This window comes from Balaenoptera ricei, chromosome 4 (genome assembly GCF_028023285.1).
Source record: "Balaenoptera ricei isolate mBalRic1 chromosome 4, mBalRic1.hap2, whole genome shotgun sequence".
Classification (NCBI taxonomy): Eukaryota; Metazoa; Chordata; class Mammalia; order Artiodactyla; family Balaenopteridae; genus Balaenoptera; species Balaenoptera ricei.
Genome location: NC_082642.1, coordinates 119,843,295 through 119,867,153, shown reverse-complemented (window position 1 = coordinate 119,867,153; position 23,859 = coordinate 119,843,295). Strand labels below are relative to the sequence as shown.

The 23,859-nt window shown below is 35.3% G+C and overlaps 1 protein-coding gene across 4 annotated transcripts in view; it reads left to right on the top strand.

The window, feature by feature from the left end:
• Positions 1-23,859, top strand: part of EPHA3 (EPH receptor A3) — a 367,043-nt gene that overhangs the window by 287,551 nt on the left and 55,633 nt on the right. For 3 of the 4 annotated variants that reach the window (XM_059921355.1, XM_059921352.1, XM_059921356.1), the window contains 4 exons: positions 2,314-2,476; positions 9,826-9,928; positions 10,628-10,695; positions 23,687-23,812. In XM_059921355.1, the coding sequence (XP_059777338.1) occupies positions 2,314-2,476; positions 9,826-9,928; positions 10,628-10,695; positions 23,687-23,812 (460 nt within the window). The remainder of the gene's footprint in view (positions 1-2,313; positions 2,477-9,825; positions 9,929-10,627; positions 10,696-23,686; positions 23,813-23,859) is intronic. The other variant, XM_059921353.1, reaches the window with a different exon arrangement.

Genomic DNA, 23,859 nt, shown 5'->3' with positions numbered 1-23,859 from the left:
TCACATCATAAAATTGTGGTTCAGTAATGCAATTATAAAAAATAGGTACACGATTATTTATAAGTAGAATTTAAGCCATGGTATTTCATCACTCTAAGTACCACTTATTTCTCCCTGGTTATAATTTATGGCTAGGTTTGAAAGCAAGATGTATTCAAATCTTATCATTAGAGCTGGGTGGTTTTATAGCTACTAATATGAACATGACATATTCGTGTATCTGCTGCAGTTTACAAAGTATTTTAAAATGAAATAAAAACAAATTGTGAGTTGATATAGTTTATATTTATAGAATACTTCTACATACATTATTTTGAGCTGTCTGATAATCTGATGAAAGTGGGCAAATAGGTTCTTTTACAAATAAGAAAACTGAGAGTTGATGGCATTATCTGAATTTCTCACAGCCTCACTGCTAATAAACATTAGGTCTTTGTTTTGAATTCTGGCAGCCATGACTCCTCATGTAGTATGTTTTCCCCTGTATTGCATACCTTCCTCTACATGAAAATGGATTATTTTAGAGATATGAGAATTAGTGGTATGGTCAGTTGTCCAAAAAAAAAAAAAAAATGTATAAACATTCCTTTGCACTATGTAGTTATTCTGTTTATTGAAGTTAATGTATTTCACAAATGTGATCCCACTTTTTTTCATACTGCCCCCTACAGGCAGAAAGGTATGTCTCTTTCACTGAAAGAAAGTGAGACCTTATAAACCTCATTGTGCCAAAATCATAGTATAAATAAGTTCCCTCCTAGCTTTCAGTGATCCACTGTGGTATTGTCAAGTACTCACTTGATCATGATCTTCTCTTTTTAAAAGTGTGACAAGATAGACTGGGCAAATATAAGAATCCATGTTTTATAGATGATACAACAAAATAAAAAGACAATTAATGATGCACCTTAGTTCAGACTGGATAGCAGACCCAGGGAACACCCAACTTGTAGATCTATGAAACTGATTCAAAAATACTACTAATTTACCTTCATATCTTTTACAAACATAAAGCATTTTCTGAACTTATCTCAAACTCCACTAACAAAGCACAATATACATCCATATTTTAAAACAATATTAATTAGTGCAGGAAAAAAATGACTGAATCTACTATTCTCTAAGCATTTTAAATTTGATGCATATTTATGTGTAATATTATCTTTAATATACTTTATATAAAAATTTTTTATAGCATACATTCATAAATTTTAAAATTATTTCCAAATATATATATGATGCTTAGAAATATTTTGAGCATTTTGCTAGAATTTAAGCTCTACAAAGTCTAGCTTTCTTGACTGTTTAGTTCATTAATGATGATGAACAGAGCCACGTTCTGGGTATATGCTTAATAATTTTTTTTAACACATGAAATAATGATTTCCACAAAATAAATATATTCAGCCCTCTTCATTATTTAATATACTAATTCAAATGCTATCTGATACATAACCAGCATTTTTAACTAAAAATTATCTATAACGCACTACATTTTTTCTGTAATATTCTATTTCGTTTTGGTTGAGGATATGCATTGTTCTATATCACCCACTCCAGGTCCCACACCAGGTACAGGGATATTCCACCATTACTTGAAATTAGGTGACCCATAAAGTGCTCATATGTTAAAGGAAAAACACAATTCCTGGAAGTCCCTTTTCATAAACAAGGCTTGACACAAAAAGTCTTTACAATTAATGTGCAGTGTGAATCTCCTACTGTACAATGTAAATCCTTCTGGGAAATATTTCTAGACTTTTATCTGAAGATTTTCATGTCTACTAAACCATAGTGACTTAGATTAAACACAGTGTAAATATAGCTGATACTAAGAAAGTTATTAATGTAGAGTTTATATATAAAACCTGGACCTTTTTAAGTTTAATATTTTACAGTTAATGGAAATATTTTCTGAGAATCAGTAGGACATTCCTGTTAAGTTTAATTCAAGGGGATATTTTCATCTTTATAAGTTTATTCTTGGAATTAGACTGAAGCTTTCATTCAGCCTCAGCTTTGAAGAGAACTTATTTTCATCCACATATTCAGTAATTGGTAAAAATGAAAACTAACTTTTCCTGCATTATGTGCAGGGAACAAATTATTTTATCCAAGTTGGGAAATTCTGTAAATATTTTTTGCTTAAAAATGCCTCTATTACATTCAGAGAGTTAAATGATTGTCACCTCTTTTATCTGTCCTATGAGCTGTGTTAAAAATTTAAAAGAATTGGTTTTGAGTGGTTCACCTTTTTACCATTTGACAGCATTAGGAAGATTTGATTTTAACGTGATTTTTCTTACCTCAAAGCAGGAACAAGAGACAAGTTATACGATTCTCAGGGCAAGAGGCACAAATGTTACCATCAGTAGCCTCAAGCCTGATACTACGTATGTATTCCAAATCCGAGCCCGGACCGCAGCTGGATTTGGGACCAACAGTCGCAAGTTTGAGTTCGAAACTAGCCCAGACTGTACGTATTTTTTCAATATAGTGTATGGGGGAAAGGGCTGTTGCGAAGGTGTCTGATAATTCATTCTCACTCTAAGTTTTAGCTAAATGTGATACATTGAAAGTATATCGCTTGGAGGACATTTAACAATTTTGCATAGCATTGGGTCTGTGTACTTGTGTTTGTGTAAGTGTACATCTGTGTGTGTGTGTGTGTGTGTTTTCTCTTTTACAAATCAAACATATTCTAATGCCTGGAATGCTTCTGATCTTCTATTGGCCATAAATTCCTTTGAGGATCATTATTTAATATGGTAACATTTTAACTTCTAGTACCTGTTAATCCAGATATTTCAGGTTCATTGTATGGTTCAACGAACTACAAAAAAGAAACGTGATGATCCATGAGGAACTTAATATTGTTTTAATCCTTAACACATTTAATCTTGTACTACTTGGAGATTAAGGATTTTCTAAACCTGATTCATCACCTCATTCACATTCACAAGTAATTTGGTTGGTCCTGTGTGTCTGACACTAAATTTATCTAAAATTGGCAAACATTTTCCCAGTAACATTCTAATTTTCTTCAAATGCATTCACTTCATATTAGAAAAACCCTCTGCTAAAATGTTTCAAAAGGGAAAATCATGGCTATGATATTAATATAAAATGAACACGAATTAAAGATTTTATTTAACTTACTAATTAATGAAGAGACTAGTAAGAGAGTAAACTGATTTAAAGAGAAATTTGAAGAACAGATACAGATACACATATACATACATATTTGTATATGTTTGTGTCTGTTCATGTGTATGAGTGTGTAGACAATCAGGAATACTTAAACAAATTGATTAATCTGTCCAAAACTGGTTAATATACTATAAGACAATAAATATAATGATTGGGGTCATCTTTTCTAATTCACATAAACCAGTCATATCGCTAGTGAATGTATCATTCTAATTGTAATGAGAAAAATCATATATATATAACTATTCATTGTCTACAACTAATTTCTTCGTTGCAAAACAGGCCAGGAAGACAATCAAAGATGAACACCCTTTAGAAACAGATTATCCAGGGAGAGTCTGACAATGCCTAGCACTCTACCAAAAGGACACCCAGTAATCTCTTTTGACAGTTCCAATTCGCCATTTCTCCCTAGCATCTATATTACCTATTTTCTAAATATTTTATTCATGATATAAAATCACATTGTTATTGGTATGGTAATATTTTATGCCCAAATTTCATCCCTCATAGAAACATTCAAGATTAACAAAAATTATAAAAGTTGTTTAATATGATAAAGTAAATATTTTATGGCACACTTTTTGTCAAACAGTTAGAAATGCTGTTTACAATAACGAGCTCTACCTTCTACAGGGTATAAGAATCTAGTGTTAGAAATTATTATCTCACAGCTGAAACATGACAATTCTTCTACTCAAAGGAGAGCTGCCATCCTCAAAAACATAAATCTACACAGTTGGCCCTCCAGATCCACAGGTTCCACATCCGTAGATCCAACCAACCTTGTATCAAAAAAAAACAAAACTATATCCAATATCCTGTGATAACCCATAATGGAAAAGAATATGAAAGAATTTGAAAAAGAATCTATATATGTACAACTGAGTCACTTTGCTGTACAGCAGAAATTAATACAACATTGTAAATCAAGTATACTTCAATAAAATTTAATGTATATTATATAGATATAATATATACAAAAAAATTCCAGAAAGTTCCAGAAAGCACAGCTTTAGTTTGTGGCAATCCAACAACTATTTACATAGCATTAAGTTGTATTAGGTGTTGTAAGTAATCTAGAGATGGTTTAAATTATAGGGCAGGATGTGCTTAGGTTATATGCAATTACTACACCACTTTATATAAGGGACTTGAGCATCCTCGGATTTTGGCATCTGTAGGGAGTCCTAGAACCATTCCCCCTTGGATATCGAAGGGGATTCAAGTCTCAGATGTGGAGACTATACTTCAAGACCTCTCCTAATCCTCCTGTGATGGAATGAATATGGAGAAATCATTCTTTGAGGACATTAGAAACAAAATGCTGCAAAATACCAGGGAAATCCACGTGAACAAGGTTTAAAACAAATTTAATATTTTAGATGACACAATAACAAAATATAATTGCAATTTAACATTTGTAATTCTAAATGTTTTTGTAAATTTTAAGTGGCGCAAAGAAAGTTCTTTGTTTTGAAATGATTATAGATTGAATAGTTATTCAATAGTTAAATAGTTATTGGAATTAACAACAAAACCTAGATTTGCTGTAGCAAGAGAGATCACAAATCACAGAAATATAAAAATCAAATGTTTATTATATCATGTGGTAGAGATTAGGCATACTGGGGGGCAAGAAGGGCAGAACACCATTAGATAAATATGTATTATACTGAGGCATATTTTGGAACATCAGTCTAACCTCTCTTGTTCTGAATTAGCACTTAACCCTATCTGATAAATAAATTTGCAAAAACAACAACAAATTCTAAAATTTTAATGTGATTTCAGATTTACCACAGATATAGTTGTGGTAGTGTTATGCATGATCATCTAATGAGGCTTCAGTGTCTGAGGTTTAAGAAATAGCCCATTTAAAAACTTCAGGGTCTTAGGACTTTTGCAAATAAGCTTTATATTTGCTATATTTCCATTGATTGATAGAGCAGATGAAAAGAGCATAGAGAGAAAGGGAACTTTTTTAATATCCCTCCTCTCCTTTTATAAAAATCTTTGAGTTGCACAGTTTGATTTTTTAAAAAAATCAGTTTACTCTTACTGCTTTACCATAGAATTCTTCCAGACTTTAAATATAAGTAAATATAGGTTTTAAAAGTACCTTTTGTCTTAGGGGGAAAAAAGACAAAAATCAAAACTCTCTGTTTTTTATAAATCAAAATGATATATTCATAAAACCTCTAACGATTTAAGAGTCTTATTTGTTATAGATTGATATTTAAGAGATATAAAAAAAGGCTCATGTTTGGATTTCTTTAACAGTTTGCTGCTTATTCTAGTTTTTATTTTTTTTAATTATAAAGTTTTATTCATAACACATATAAATGTTTCTTAGTAGAACATAGTGTATTTTTACCTGGAATTTAATTAGTATTTTTTGATCTTGTTTACAGTAACAATATAGAGGCACAGTGGATTATATATTTTCCTAAGTGCTTTAAAGTTTCTTACTATTTATGTGTCAGTGCTTTACATTTATTATCATCATTTTACAGAAGAGGAAACTGAGGCGTAGAGAGGTTAAGTAAGATTTATAAAGTTACACAATTGGTAAATGATCGATCTGATTTTAGAACCCATGTATTTTTGTGACAGTATGTAAAGCATTTTCATAAACATTTCATTTGATCCTGTTCTGTAAGCTATTAAGATACTATGATTTCCTTTTATCCATGGTCTAGGACACAGAGTTTTATATGTTTTTTCTGAGACTGCATAGCTAGTAAATGGAGTCAGTGAGCCTAGAATCTCCAGATTTTGGAGTACTGATCCAGTGCTGCTATTGCATATTAAAAAAAAAAAAAAGTCATGCTAAAAGTCCCACAGAAAGCATAGAGTGTATATGAGTAAAAGGACTTTCCTAGAACAAAGGTGACATCCACCAAAGCAAGAAGTCCCAGACTTTAAGAAACAGTGTGGCATGTTTGGGAAAACAGGCAGTCCATCTGTCTGGAAAGCCTCAGTGGGCAGAAACTGAATCCAGTGTGTGTGCTTTGTGCCTGAGAAAGGCAGGCACAATGTAGGAGTTAGAGAAAGAACCCTAGAGGGAGCTGCCGTGTATTAGGATGACCTTGACAAGCTGCTTCAACTTTCACTGCCTCAGCTTCCCTGTCTGGAAATTGGGAAAGATCATTGTGCATGACTCAATAGGGTTTTTATGTTGATTAAATTAATTGTTGTTTGTAAAGTGCTTAAAATATTACCTGGTATAATAGTATAGTAAGCGCTCGGGGTGTGTGTGTGTCTGTGTGTGTATGTTTGTTTTGTGTTTAAATAAATCGTACATAATTTGAACATCCAAGGAATTTCCAGAGCAAAAATATGTGGGATAAAGCTGAGATTTGGAAATGGAGGATTCTACTGGATATTACTATTCAAGAAGATTAGCCCAGGGACAATTTAGTCAGCACTCCTAAATGCTTCCTACTGCCTTTTTGTTGTTTATAATGAATGGGTATGCAGCAACTTTAATCTCTTGGACCCTATTTTTAGGGGACATTAAGAAAGCCTGACAAAGGTAGAATGGAATCATTATATAGAGAACTTTATAGACCAAGATTAGATATTCATATGTAATTTTGTGGGATAGGGAGTACTTTTGCCAATTCTTTACCGGGAAAATGAAATAATAAAAATATATAACATTTACCTAACCCTTAGTGTATGTTTAGCACTGTTCTAAGTGTTTAACTTGTATTAACTCCTTTAATGCTCACAGCAATCATATTATTATGTCACACAGCAGATTGGTACAAAGCCAGTCATTCTGGTTCACGAGAACGAGCTCCTTGCCGGTCTGCTTTAGGGAGAGAGAGTGGACAGCATGTGTAGGATGGACAAAAATGGGAAGAGACTAGAACCAGGGAGAGCAGTTTGCTTGTGGGAAAACATATTCAAACTGAATTCCTAAGACATAATAGGTATCAGTTTTTGCCAGTATGCCACATAAAATTATTAGACAACTGTATAACACACAATTTAATCAATACTATTCATTCAAACGTTTGCCAATTCAGTAACAAAAAATGATCGGCTTTGGTTATGTGCTTTTAGATAGTCTCTGGGACTCATAGATATTTAGAGCTAGAGGAAATTGTAGAGAGGTCTAGTTTAATCCTATCTTTGACAGGAAAAGAAATAGAGAATTCTTTTTTCTATCATGTTTCCTCTACCAGTTTCACTGACATTTATTTTACAAACTGGCTAAAATTTACCAGCGAATTCAGAACTTGCTGCTCTTTATAAGCTGCTACAGTATGCAAAGTGAAAAGCGTGAGATAAAGTGATTATTATATGTTCATGGAGCATTACTGAATTACAAGGTTAAGTTATTTTACAAATGATTCACAGATCTATAGCCAGTGGATAGGAATGTATCAGTCCATGTCTTCTGTGAAGCAGATATTAAGGTGGAATTTTGTGAGCTTCAGGGAGTGTGGGGATACAGATAAAAGATAAAAGGGGAGGAACAGAAATGGCCAAGCAGAGCCTGAGACTGAGATGTAGGTCAGCCATCTATGAAGACAGACAGAAGGCAGAGAGTTGAGGAGGCGGAGCCTCAGAGAGCAATGCAGCTCCGAGGGTCTCACCAAACCAACGGGGAGCCTCAGCATGAAGATTGCCCTTACAGGACCCCTCCATTGGGCAGAAATGGCCTGGCTCCAGTCCCCTTGCCGTGTTTTGTCATTGAGGAGCGCGTGCCTGCAGTGGATCCTGAAGGTGCAGCAGCTGCGAGCCGTCTGCCCACTGCAGGCTTGGCCGTAGGGAGATCCTAGCAGGCACTCCCACGACTGCCACGGTGGTGTAAACAATAGTTTTCTGGTAGTAAAGAATAAAGTGCTTGCAACAGTTTATATTATGAGTATACCATCCTGCCACACTCTGAGTTCTTTTTTTCAGATGCTTAGAAAACTTTTAACAGCCTACCTGCCATGTTTTTTTATTTACATCATTTATTCCCTAAACTGCATTATTTTAGAGAAAAACTTCCAATCTTAGACGTTCATCAGGTTCAAGATGTGATATTGGCTTCTGGAGAGCTGATAGTATAACTAAACCCTCTCTTCTGAGCTTTTCTTTTGATACAGCACTGATTCATTTGTTTAATCAGCCTTTACTACAAAAACAATAAATATTAAAGTATGAGTGCATGAGAGGGAATGTTCCAGGAACTGCGTATATTTTAGAAAGTGTAGAGATTTGAATGCTTATGGATTTTGTTAGCAGATGAGCCTGGGGATTTAGGCAGAGAACAGATCCTAAATGGTTTTACATGCGTTTTACCCAGAAAGTGATGGAGACCCCTGCCTGAGAATGACATAATCAAACCCATGGCTTAGAAGGAATGCTCTGGTGGCCAGGTAGAAGATAGGAAAGGCCTGCAAGTAGAGATCCGTTGGGAATTTCTTATTGTAATCCAGGAGAGAAGTGAAGACAGAAACTAAAATATTTAAAAGAATTTGGTGATTAATTGGATATAGAAAAATCAGGAGAGGGAGAGGACAAGGTGACTATATTTATGGTCGACATCTTTGCTACTCAAAAGGTTGTAGTCTGGAATCAGCAGCATCACTGGGTGCTCATAAGATACACACAGTCTCAGCGCCCCCTCCGGACTGAATCAGAAACTGCTTTTTCCAAAAGCTCCTCAAATGATTTATGTGAACATTAAAGTTAGAGAATCATTGGTTTAGGTCAAGGGTCAGTAAACGTTTTCTGTAAGGGGCTAGAGAATAAATAGTTTAGGCTTTGTGTACATACAGTCTCTGTTGCTCCTACCTAACTTGGCTAATTGTAGCATAAAAGCAGCCATAGACAATGCACAAAGAAATGAATGTGGCTGTGTTCCAATGTAATTTTATTTATAGACACAAAAATTTGAATTTATATAATTTATTTGAATTTATATAATATATTTATATAATTTTCATATATCACAGAATCTTCTTTTGACTTTTTGCAACCATTAAAAAAATGTAAATTCTTCTAAGCTTCTGAGCTATACAAAAACCGATGGCAGGCCAGATCTGGCTCCTGGACAATTTTTGCCAATACCTCATGTTGGTGAGTGAATGAGTGATGGGCCATCTACAAAGGTAGGAAATACAGGGACAGGAACAATTTGTTGGTAAGATGTGTTGAGGTCCATAGGACAGGTATTATACCACCTTTTAAATAAATACAGATACTGGAGACTAAAGCTAATGAGAAAGCTTTTAGAGTTTCATTCTGGGAAATCTTACCTATTCCCTATATTTCTCTGATAATTACTGTTTATTTGATGAGTTTCTTGCCAATGAGTATAGAGAAAACCAGTCCAGCATATTTTATGCAGTAGATGCCCAAATAGTTTTGATTGATGTCAATGAAAGCAGAGCATTTAGTCTTATTAATCAGAAATTTCAAGTAAAATTATACAAAATGTCTGTTTTTTACACTAAGTGAAGAATTCTTTTTACGTTGTATCAGACAGCAAGACATATTTTAGGTAAAAGCAAAATAAATAGGACTTAATTTATCAACGTTTTCACGTAGATGTTAGTTATGATGTGTTAATGCTTGGTCGTTTCTTATTTTTTCTCTCCAACCTCACAGCTTTCTCCATTTCCGGGGAAAATAGCCAAGTGGTAATGATTGCCATTTCAGCGGCAGTAGCAATTATTCTCCTCACGGTCGTCACCTACGTTTTGATTGGGAGGTGAGTTCACAGTCTGTTTTCTGACATACTTTCATTATTGCATTGCTTGCTCCCCTCAATTGCCACTAAAATCGGAAAAGTGTGGTCAGTGAAATATTTTAACAATAAGAATGTCTCCACTTGTATTGTAGATCTTTCTTTTTTTCCTCCCTTTCTTTTGATTCTCCACCTTTAGTTTCGAGTTTCTTTTTTTCATTAAATTCTTGCCCCAGTCTCCAACACCCACCACTTCTCTCTTTTGACCTCACTCTTGGTTTTTACTTTCTTTTTTCAATTATCCCTTCTCTCATCAAATACACCCCAGATTTTCCTGACACTTTCTCACCCAGAACACTGGTAACACTGCACAGCACTAATCACTAACAATGGAAACTTTACCCTTCATTCATTCTAACAGCAGTCGTTTTTAAAAAAAAATACTATAAACACTTTCTAGCGCCATTATAAAAACTGAACTGAAGGGGTCTGCACAGTGGGGAAGCATCTCTCCATATCTCCTCATTAGGCAGCTCTCCAGGGTCCCCAGAGAAAGAGGCTTTCTCTAGAGGATTTAGAAAATATGAAGTCATTAAACTTTCACTAAAGCATTTATTTGTTTGTGCAAAATGCTTTATTTTTTGTGCTTTGCACATTCTGAACATAGATAATTGTTTTAAGTATGTTTTCTTTCTGTGTTCTCTTCCTTTGATTTACCTCTAGGTTTTGTGGCTATAACAAGTCAAAACATGGTGTGGATGAAAAAAGACTTCATTTTGGGAATGGACATTGTAAGTTTCTAAACTATTTGCTGCCGTTTTGGCTTTACCATTTCAGTTTTAGCAGTTGTTGATTTGTAATTGGATAACTTCCCCCCTGACAAAGAGAATTCAAAAGTAGTTTTATGGGAGAATTGAGCAAGTCAAATTTATTTTAAACAGAGAAGGGAATCCACAGCTCTGCATTAAGTAATTTTTACAGGGCTGCATTTCAGCATACTTAAGCTAACATGAAGGGTAACTGGTGGTTTATATTCAAATAATGCACATGATGGGGAGTAGATACTATAGTCGGCTCTGCGTGGCTGAAAGGCAAAGCATATCTTCAATTTCCTTATTACTACTTGCTAAAATCTAAATAGGAGCCTTTTCCCTCTCCTAACTGCCAAGTAAATATAAACAACCTCTGTTTATGTGAAACACCTTACTCCACTTTGTCAACCAACCAGGGGAGAGCCTTTAGAATAAACTGTTTATTTTGGAGTTACATGATATCCAACTGGTAGGAAAAACAGGGCTTTCGCCCCTTATTTTAATACCAATCAATTTAGTCTCTTTTTAATATTTCTCTGAAAGAAATACTCTTTTAAGAAACAAAGTGTTTATATCTAATAAAAGACTCATTTTTTTTCTTCTGGTGAAACAAATCATTCCAGGTGTTTTGCTTTTCCAAACTATGGCTGGGTTATTGTGGCAATTACTAATCATCAGCCTTAAAGGGAATAGCATGTTCTCATGGCAATTAGTACAGAGACCATACTCATGCCTATATGCTCTCAAATAATCTCAATGTAACTAATATAGTCTTGTAAGCATTAGTTTCTTTGGCTTTCACTTTTGCTTTCTGAAAATAACTTTCAGTTCAACATACTTCGTATCAGTAATTGGCTTTCCATCTAAAAGTTGTAGCTTTACAGTAAAAACTTGATGACCTGTTGCTACCATGTAGGAGGCATATAGTAGATTGAAAAAAAAAAACAGTTTTCCAAAATGTAAATTGAAGGAGGATGGACAGAATGGCAGAGTTTGCAGAGAGCACTGTTTTGTTTTGTCCATCTCATTGAAGTCACTGTAGAGTAATTCACAAAAAAGCCCAAGTGTCACCTTCCTAATATCAATATCTCATTCCAGATTAGTTAGGTTACCAACTCAAAAGTCTTAAAAGAGTGCATGAACAAATCACAGGATATTTATCTAGCTTTTTCTTCACAATCCCACAAAACATTGAGTCACATTCACCATGCATAAATTAGAGTAGTTGCATTCCTGTGGATTAAGTTGTTCTTAATCTGAGTTGGACAATCGATGTAAATATTGCCTTTAGGGCAAGACCATATTGATTTGGTTCTTTATACAGGAATTACAAACCTCATGAACTTGCAGCACTGATAAATTTCTGTGTGCCAATTTTAAGCAGGTTTCTCTATCACTTCAATCTGCTTTAGCTGTTGCTTTTTATGGTGGAGTTTGTTGAAACTTTAATTTTCTTCAAATGCATAATATCCTTATGATAGCTAAACAAAAAAGAAATGTGTTTTATCCGAGCTGCAAGGGCATAAAGTATATGCATGTCATAAACTTTCTGCGTCTTAATGCTACAGCTGGTTTATTTCAGACCATTTATTTCGTATTACTTTGAAAAGCTCTAGCTATGAACTATTCCCTCCAGCCTTGTTACAAATCCTATAATATTGCTTCAAAAGGAAAGAAATGTGTTTCACCTCCTAAGATCCTGTCCCCTTGCCCTCTCTGGCTGGGCCTTTTTACTTTTTTGCTATCCTTAGGGCAACTCATGCTGGTAAAATGGAAATGTAAATTACTGTGTTTGCACAGAATGAGCTGTAAAGTAGTGCAGCTTGACACGTGTGCATGTGTTTATTATCTGGTTGTCTTGACACAGCCCAGTTACTCTGTGTTGCCCTTAATTATTGGTGTGAAGGGATTATGTGCTTGCATCCTGAATCACCTGATTCCTGGAAGCTCTGGGGACAGCAGTTAAAAATCAGCAGCCAAAGCTCCCACAGTGAACAGGCCATTTTTCTTGGAGATGTGTGTGTGTGTTTATACTTGTATTGCTTCCCTAAATGTCATGCAGATAGAAAAGCAATTTACTTAACTTTAATCGATCACAATGAATTGATTGATTTTATTTGGGAATGACTATTTAATTTTCAGATTAGTTAGTAATACATATACTCTCTACTCTCCTCTCTGACAGGAACAGAATGGTAACTCTAAAGCACACTTTCAAGGCTGTTTGAAACCAGTGCTTATTTAAAATGTTTGAGACATTGTTCCTAACAACTCATTTTATAATCTTCTTTGTCAATTCCTTTTTTTAATTTAAGTATAGTTGATTTACAATATTATATTAGTTTCAGATGTATAGCATAGTGATTCAGGATTTTTACAGATTATATGCCATTAAAAACTATTACAAGATAATGGCTATAATTCCCTGTGTGATAACAATATATCCTGTTGCTTATCTAGTTTATATGTAGTAATTCGTATCTCTTAACCCCATATCCCTATTTTGCCAGTAAGTCTCTCCCAAATTGATTTCCTTAAGTTCAGCAAAGTAAAATATTTGTGATTGTTTACCAGAAAAAAATTTCATTTTCACCTTATTTTTAAGTGCTATTTTTTCCCTTGGAAAGGAATGTTAGATTTTCTTACCTTACTATTTCCTGACTTTACTATGACTAGGGGAAAATCAAAATTGGATGATCACATATTCTAGCCTTCATTTGATGTGTCTTCTTTAAAATGTAACCAAATTGACTAAACAAAAAGATTCTGAGAAGACTTCATTTCCTAATGTCTTTTATTAAATCTATGGTTACTTTTACTGTTTTCCTTACCCCAAAGCAAGAAAAGTATGATAGCTTTCCTTAATCTGTTTGCTTGTTTCAACAGTAAAGTCTTTTAGTACTGATAATGTAGAAATAGTTTTAGTGTGATAATAAATTATAGTAGACCACTGTACTAAAGAGTGACTGTTTTTATAGAAAGAAATGATGTTTATAATAAACAGCAGAAGCATGCAAACTGATGCATGAGCTCCAAAGAAACGGGCATTTCTAAGCCCAAATTCTGTCTCTGGGAAAGCTCAATGATATTCATATTTGTGAATAAGCATTCTTAACATGAAGATACTGATAATGGCGATAGTCTCTGTCATTTACTGGGCACTAGCTACAATAACAGGCACTCAATGCTAGGCACTTGAAGAGCAAGTTTGCCAGAGCTTTCTTTCTCTGATGCCTAGCAGATTCTTTGTGCTGCACTATTCAAAGTGGAAGAACTGGAAAAGTAGAGTTCTTCAAAAGCTACTCCACTCACAGTTTGCCCAAAGAAAGGGCAAAAAACTTACTATTTCCCCATTTTAGTGGATGTTGACTCCCTAGATATGGGTGTCATCTCAAATTATCTACACTCTGCCTCTGGATGGAGAGTGGCCAGTCTTTTGCAGCGTCAGGGTCAACACCAGGCAGAGGGAGGAGTGGCGCTGACCTATCTTCTCCTACATTTTCCCTCACCTCCCACTCCCATTTTGCTGTCTCAAAATCATCTGAAGAAGTAGCAAAGGAAAATAGTCTTTACGTCCCATCTTTCCTAATCCATTTATTCTTATGCCTGTATTTCTTTACTCAAAACCTCTATGGAAGCTTCCCAGGAACATAAATTATTATGTGACGTAACATGGCATTCACAAAGTCATCCTGTAGATCAACAAACTAATCATGCCTTAGCCCAGACTCTGAAATCCTGGACTCATTGGCCAAATGTCCATTGTGATGAAGGCTCTCAGGAACAATTGCTGTCATCACAGTCCCTACACCTATTTCATATGAACTATTATACAAAACTGGCTCAGTAATTCCAGAATGTTCAGCTGCAATTTTTCCAATAAGATTCTTCTATTAAAAAATGATATCAGGGACTTCCCTGGTGGTGCAGTGGTTAAGAATCTGCCTGCCAATGCAGAGGACATGGGTTCAAGCCCTGGTCTGGGAAGATCCCACATGCTGCGGAGCAGCTAAGCCCGTGTGCCACATATACTGAGCCTGCGTGCCCTAGAGCCTGCTCTCTGCAACAAGAGAAGCCAACGCAATGAGAAGCCCACACACGGCAACAAAGAGTAACCCCCACTCCCTGCAACTAGGGAAAGCCCTCATGCAACAATGAAGACCCAATGCAGCCAAAAATAAATAAATAAATTTAAAAAAAAGTGATATCAGAAAAAGATAATGTCTGATTTTATTTGTTATTTTAGGATATTATAAAAACCTTCAATAATATAGTGTGCTAAATGAAAAAATATATCACCATTAAGAATCCATGTCCCAACTGGGGATCCTGTGTAAGTCACAGGCGGCTCTCTGGGAGGAGCTGCCCGGAGTGGACGCGTTGGAGGTGCCTGTGACTCTACGAGTTCCACCTACCCATCTCTATCCATTCTGTCTGAGTCAGGTTACCTGTGAAAGGCTGAGAAAGTTTTATTTAGCCGTGTGGCTGACAGGGTCTTGGTGGTCCGGCTGGGTGTCAGGCCTGTGCCTCTGAGGTGGGAGAGCCGAGTTCAAGACATTGGTCTACCAGAGACCTCCCGGCTCCACGTAATATCAAACGGCGAAAGCTCTCACAGAGATCTCCATCTGAATGCTAAGACCCAGCTCTACTCAACGACCAGCAAGCTACAGTGCTGGACACCCTACACCAAACAACTAGCAACACAGGAACACAACCCCACCCATTATCAGAGAGGCTGCCTAAAATCATAACAAGGTCATGGACACCCCAAAACACACCACGGGACATGGTCCTGCCCACCAGAAAGACAAGATCCAGCCTCATCCACCAGAACACAGGCACCAGTCCCCTCCACCAGGAAGCCTACACAACCCACTGAATCAATCTTAGCCACTGGGGGCAGACACCAAAAACAATGAGAACTACAAACCTGCAGGCTGTGAAAAGGAGACCCCAAACACAGTAAGTTAAGCAAAATGAGAAGACTGAGAAACACACAGCAGATGAAGGAGCAAGGTAAAAAACCACCAGACCAAACAAATGAAGAGGAAATAGGCAGTCTACCTGAAAAACAATTCAGAGTAATGTTAGAAAAGTTGATCCAAAATCTTGGAAATAGAATGGAGAAAATACAAGAAACATTTAACAAGGACCTAGAAGAACTGAAGAGCAAACAAACAGTGATGAACAACACAAAAAATGAAATTAAAAATTCTCTAGAAGGAATCAATAGCAGAATAACTGAGGCAAAAGAATGGATACGTGACCTGGAAGATAAAATAGTGGAAATAACTACCACAGAGCAGAATAAAGAAAAAAGATTGAAAAGAATTGAGGACAGTCTCAGAGACCCCTGGGACAACATTAAACGCACCAACATTCGAATTATAGGGGTCCCAGAAGAAGAAGAGAAAGAGAAAGGGACTGAGAAAATATTTGAAGAGATTATAGTTGAAAACTTCCCTAATATGGGAAAGGAAATCGTCAGTCAAGTCAAAGAAACGCAGAGTCTCATACAGGATAAATCCAAGGAGAAACATGCCAAGACACATATTGATCAAACTATCACAAATTAAATACAAAGAAAAAATATTAAAAGCAACAAGTAACATACAAGGGAATCCCCATAAGGTTAATAGCTGATCTTTCAGCAGAAACTCTGCAAGCCAGAAGGGAGTGGCAGGACATATTTAACGTGATGAAAGGGAAAAACCTAAAACCAAGATTACTCTACCCAGCAAGGATCTCATTCAGATTTGACAGAGAAATTAAAACCTTCACAGACAAACAAAAGCTACGAGAATTCAACACCACCAAACCAGCTTTACAACAAATGCTAAAGGAACTTCTCTAGGCAGGAAACACAAGAGAAGGGAAAGACCTGCAATAACAAACCCAAAACAATTAAGAAAATGGTAATAGGAACATACATATCGATATCTACCTTAAATGTAAACGGATTAAATGCTCCAACCAAAAGACATAGACTGGCTGAAAGGATACAAAAACAAGATCCGTACATATGCTGTCTACAAGAGACCCAATTCAGACCTAGGGACACATACAGACCGAAAGTGAGGGAATGGAAAAAGATACTCCTTGCAAATGGAAATCAAAAGAAAGCTGGAGTAGCAATTCTCAGATCACACAAAATAGACTTTAAAATAAAAACTATTGCAAGAAACAAAGAAGGACACTACATAATGATCAAGGGATCAATCCAAGAAGAAGATATAACAATTGTAAATATTTATGAACCAACATAGGAGCACCTCAATACATAAGGCAAATGTTAGCAGCCATAAAAGGGGAAATCAACAGTAACACATTCATAGTAGGGGACATTAACACACCACTTTCACCAATAGAGAGATAATCCAAAATAAAAATGAATAAGGAAACACAAGCTTTAAATGATACATTAAACAAGATGGACTTAATTGATACTTATAGGACATTCCATCCAAAAACAACAGAATACAGTTTCTTTTCAAGTGCTCTTGGAACATTCTCCAGGATAAATCATATCTTGGGTCACAAATCAAGCCTTGGTGAATTTAAGAAAGTTGAAATCATATCAAGTATCTTTTCCAACTGCAACACAATGAGACTAGATATCAAATACAGGAAAAAAATCTGTAAAAAATACAAACACATGGAGGCTAAACAATATACTACTAATCAACCAAGAGATCACTGAAGAAATCAAAAGAAAATTAAAAAATACCTAGAAATAAATGACAATGAAAAGGCGACCCAAAACCTATGCATTGCAGCAAAAGCAGTTCTAAGAAGGAAGTTTATAGCAATGCAATCCTGCTTCAAGAAACAATAAAAATCTCAAATAAACAACCTAACTTTACACCGAAGGTAATTAGAGAAAGAAGAACAAGAAAACCCCAAAGTTAGCAGAAGGAAAGAAATCATAAAGATCAGATCAGAAATCAATGAAAATGAAATGAAGGAAACAATAACAAAGATCAATGAAACTAAAATCTGGTTCTTTGAGAAGATAAACAAAATTGATAAACTACTAGCTAGACTCATCCAGAAAAAATGAAAGAAAACTCAAATCGACAGAATTAGAAATGAAAAAGAAGTAACAACTGACACTGCAGAACTACAAAGAATCATGAGAGATTACTACAAGCAACTGCATGCCAATAAAATGGACAACCTGGAAGAAATGGACAAATTCATAGAAAAGCACAACCTTCTGAGACTGAACCAGGAAGAAATAGAAAATATAAACAGAACAATCACAAGCACTGAAATTGAAAGTGTGATTAAAAATCTTCCAACAAACAAAAGCCCAGGAACAGATGGATTCACAGGCAAATTCTGTCCAACATTTAGAGAAGAGCTAACACCTATCCTCCTCAAACTCTTCCCAAAATATAGCAGAGGGAAGAACACTCCCAAACTCATTCTACGAGGCCACTATCACCCTTATACCAAAACCAGACAAAGATGTCACAAAGAAAGAAAACTACAGGCCAATATCACTGATGAACATAGATGCAAAGATCCTCAACAAAGTACTAGCAAACAGAATCCAACAGCACATTAAAAGGATCATACACCATGATCAAGTGGGGTTTATCCTAGGAATGCAAGGATTCTTCAATATATGCAAATCAATCAATGTGATAAACTATGTGAACAAACTGAAGGAGAAAAACCATATGATCATCTCAATAGATGCAGAAAAAGCTTTTGACAAATTTCAACACCCATTTATGATAAAAACCCTCCAGAAAGTAGGCATAGAGGGAACTTACCTCAACATAATAAAGGGCTATATATGACAAACCCACAGCCAACATTGTTCTCAATGGTGAAAAACTGAAACCATTTCCTCTAATATCAGGAACAAGACAAGATCGTCCACTTTCACCACTATTATTCAACATAGTTTTGAAAGTTTTAACCACAGCAATCAGAGAAGAAAAAGAAATGAAAAGAATCCAAATCAGAATAGAAGAAGTAATACTGTCACTGTTTGCAGATGACATGATACTATACATAGAGAATCCTAAAGATGCTACCAGAAAACTACTAAGCTAATCAATGAATTTGGTAAAGTAGCAGGATACAAAATTAATTCACAGATATCTCTTGCATTCCTATACACTAATGATGAAAAATCTGAAAGAGAAATTATGGAAACACTCCCATTTGCCACTGCAACAAAAAGGATAAAATACCTAGGAATGAACTTACCTAAGGAGACAAAAGACCTGTATGCAGAAAACTATAAGACACTGATGAAAGAAATTAAAGATGATACAAACAGATGGAGAGATATACCATGTTCTTGGATCGGAGGAATCAACATTGTGAAAATGACTCTACTACCCAAAGCAATCTACAGATTCAATGCAATCCCTATCAAACTACCGCTGGCATTTTTCACAGAACTAGAACAAAAAATTTCACAACTTGTATGGATACACAAAAGACCCCGAATAGCCAAAGCAATCTTGAGAAAGAAAAACAGAGCTGGAGGAATCAGGCTCCCTGCCTTCAGACTATACTACAAAGTTACAGTAATCAAGACAGAATGGTACCGGCACAAAAACAGAAATGTAGATCAATGGAACAGGATAGAAAGCCCAGAGATAAACCACGCACATATGGTCACCTTATTTTTGATAAAGGAGGCAGGAATATACAATGGAGAAAAGACAGCCTCTTCAGTAAGTGGTGCTGGGAAAACTGGACAGCTACGTGTAAAAGAATGAAATTAGAACACTCCCTAACACCATACACAAAAATAAACTCAAAATGGATTAAAAACCTAAATGGAAGGCCAGACACTATAAAACTCCTAGAGGAAAACAGAGGCAGAACACTCTATGACATAAATCACAGCAAGATCTTTTTTTACCCACCTCCTAGAGAAATGGAAATAACAACAAAAATAAACAAATGGGGCCTAATGAAACTTAAAAGCTTTTGTACAGCAAAGGAAACCATAAACAAGACGAAAAGACAACCCTCAGAATGGGAGAAAATATTTGCAAATGAAGCAACTGACAAAGGATTACTCTCCAAAATATACAAACAGCTCATGCAGCTCAATATCAAAAAAAACAAAGAACCCAATCCAAAAATGGGCAGAAGACCTAAATAGACATTTCTCCAAAGAAGATATACAGATTGCCAACAAACACATGAAAGGATGCTCAACATCGCTAATCATTAGAGAAATGCAAATCAAAACTACAATGAGGTATCACCTCACACCACTCAGAATGGCCATCATCAAAAAACCTACAAACAATAAATGTTGGAGAAGGTGTGGAGAAAAGGGAACCCTCTTGCACTGTTGGTGGGAATGTAAATTGATACAGCCACTATGGAGAACAGTATGGAGGTTCCTTAAAAAACTAAAAATAGAACTACCATATGACCCTGCAATCCCACTATTGGGCATATACCCTGAGAAAACCATAATTCAAAAAGAGTCATGTACCACAATGTTCATTGCAGCTCTATTTACAATAGCCGGGACATGGAAGCAACCTAAGTGTCCATCAACAGATGAATGGATAAAGAAGATGTGGCACATATATACAATGGGATATTACTCAGCCATAAAAAGAAATGAAATTGAGTTATTTGTAGTGATGTGGATGGACCTAGAGTCTGTCATACAGAGTGAAGTAAGTCAGAAAGAGAAAAACAAATACCGTATGCTAACACATATATATGGAATCCTAGAAAAAAGAAAAGACGTCATGAAGAACCTAGAGGCAAGACGGGAATAAAGACACAGACCTACTAGAGAATGGACTTGAGGATATGGGGAGGGGGAAGGGTAAGCTGGGACAAAGTGAGAGAGTGCCATGGACATATATACACTACCAAACGTAAAATAGATAGCTAGTGGAAAGCACCTGCATAGCACAGGGAGATCAGCTTGGTGCTTTGTGACCACCTAGAGTGGTGGGATAGGGAGGGTGGGAGAGAGACACAAGAGGGAGGAGATATGGTGATATATGTATATGTATAGCTGATTCACTTTGTTATAAAGCAAAAACTAACACACCCTTGTAAAGCAATTATACTCCAATAAAGATGTTAAAAAAAAAAAAAGAAATTGAAGATGACACAAATAAACTGCAAGATAGCCCATGCTCATGGATCTAAAGAGTTAATATTGTCAAAATGGCCCCAGGACCTAAACCATCTATAGATCCAGTGCAATCTCTATCAAAATTCCAATGGCATTTTTCAGAGAAATAGAAGGAACTATCCCGAATTTCATATGGAATTACAAAGACCTCAAATAGCCAAAGCAATCTTAGAAAGCTGGAGGTATCACACTTCCAGATTTCAAATTATATCACAAAGTTATAGTAATAAACACAGTATGGTACTGGCATAAAACAGACACATAGACCAATGGAGCAGGATTGAGAGCCCAGAAATAAACTCATGCATATGGCCAACTAGGGAGCCAAGAATACTCAATAAGGAAATGATAGTTTCTTCACTAAATGATGTTGGGAGAACTGGATATTCATTTGCAAAAGAATGAAACTATACCATCATCTTACATCACTCACAAAATGTAACTCAAAATGAATTAAGGACTTCAACATAAGACCTGAACTTATAAAACTTTTAGAACAAAAATAGAGAAAAAGCTCATTGACATAGGTCTTAGCAATGATATTTTTGGATATGAACCCCAAAACACCAGCAACAAATGCAAAAATCAACAAGCATTACTACATTAAACTAAAAATCTTCTGCACAGCAGAAGAAACAATTAAGGAAAAGAAAAGGGAACCTATGGAATGGTAAAAATATTTGCAAACCATATACTGACAAGGGGTTAATACCCAAAATACATAAGGAGCTCAACAGCAAAAACCCAAGCAATCCAATTAGAAAATGGGCAAAAGACATGAATAGACATTTTTTCCAAAGAACACATACAAATGGCTAACAAGTACATAAAAAGGAGCTCTATATCACTAACGATCAGGGATATGCAAATCAAAATCACAATGAGATACTGTCTCACATCTGTTAGCATGACTATTCTCAAAAAGACAAAAGATAACAAATGCTGACAAGGATGTGTAGAAAAGGAAATCTGGTGCACTGTTGGTGGGAATGTAAATTGGTATCACCAATATTGGAAAAGTATACAGGGTTCTCAAAAAATTAAAAATACAACTACAACATGATTCAGCAATCCCACTGATGGGTATATATTGAAAGGAAATGAAATCACTGTCTCAAAGGTGTATCTGCACCTCCATGTTTACTATAGCATTCTTCACAACAGTCAAGACATGGAAATAACCTAAGTGTCCATTGACAGATGAATGGATAAAGAAAATGAGGTATATTTATAGAATGGAATATTATTTATCCATATAAAAGAAAGAAATCCTGCCATTTGTGACAACATGGATGGACCTTGAAGGCATTTTGCTAAATGAAATAAGCCAGAGAGAGAAAGACAAATGCTTTATGAACTCACATGTGGAATCTAAAAATATCAAACTCATAGAAACAGAAAGTAGCACGGTGGTTGCCAGGGGCTGAGGGATGGGGAATATGGGGAGATGTTGGTCAAACAGTACAAGCTTTCAGTTAGAAGATGAACAAATTCTGGGGATCTAAGGTGCTGCATGGTGACTCTAGTTAACATTATTGTATTGTACACTAGGAAGTTGCTATGAGAGTAGAGTTTTAACATTCTCATGCTAACAACAACAACAACAAAGGTAATTATGAGATGAGGAATGTTTTAATATTATTGTGGTAAATATTTCACAATATATATGTGTATCAAACGATCACATTGTACACTTTAAACCTACACAACGTTATGTCAGTTAAATTTCAATAAAGCTGGGAAAAAGTGACAGAAAAAAAAGAAAGAATCCATGTCCCTTGCTAAAATAATTTTACTAATATTATTCACTGTTATGAAAATTAAAAATCAAAGTCAATATTATTAGTATATATACTGTGGCAGTTAAATTACAGTGTCCTTTAATGTTAGAGCATGTTTATGTACTTTAATAGATTTTAGGTTTCCTTTTTAAAAATTTAGTTTTCTTTCAGAGAAAGTTAGTTTCTTGAACATTCCAAATTGTTTCAAATATGAATTATATTTCCAAATGATAGGAATTTTATTAATATTATATCAAATCCAAAATGATTCTCCTGTATCTTTTGTCTGTGCTATTTTAATTGCAGAACATCATGAAAATTTTTCACCTTCAGAAAAATTCAATAAATAAATATACTATGAAGAAAGTTTATATTTAATAAGTTATAAATATGATTTATGTTTGGAATTTAGCTCCTTACCACAATCATTAAACTTATAGAGAACACTTATATTGCTTTTAACTATGTTGAAAAGCTACATAATAAGATTTCAGTTAATTGAAACTATACTAGTATATACATATAATACCCATATTATGTATACGTAAACTCACAGCTTAACGTAAATCTATAGTTGCAGTGGGGAATTTTGATTGTGACTGTTAATAAAAGCAGAATAGTGTCAGATGAAAGACATGCTGTTTTATATCCTCTAATTACATCAGCTATTCCTCCTTATGAAAGTATGTCACAAGCTTTCCTTTATTGTCACATGTGGCACTGTAATAGATATTTGGTTACTGCACTGTTTACAGAGTCACAAATGTGTGATAGTGTGATGGCATTCACTCACTGCTGCTACTGGTAGTAATTACTAGGCCTACTCAATTCTGAACCATTTTTCTCTCCTCAAGAACCCCCTCCTTGAATGTCCATTTTCCTTCTAGTGTTTTTACAGAGAAAGTTCCTTGTGGTACCTCTTTCTGTTTCATTATGGTTTAATGTCATAGGGATTTTTTTTTAAACCAATAATGTTATCATAAATTCTCACAGTAAAGGTTTATAAATGCCTTTCTTCCTAAATGCCTTTCTTCCTTTCCTTAAACAGTAAAACTTCCAGGTCTCAGGACTTACGTTGACCCGCACACTTACGAAGACCCTACCCAAGCAGTTCATGAGTTTGCTAAGGAATTGGATGCCACCAACATATCCATTGACAAAGTTGTTGGAGCAGGTAACCACTGCAGTAATCCCACTGTCAACCTAGTATGTTAATTACAA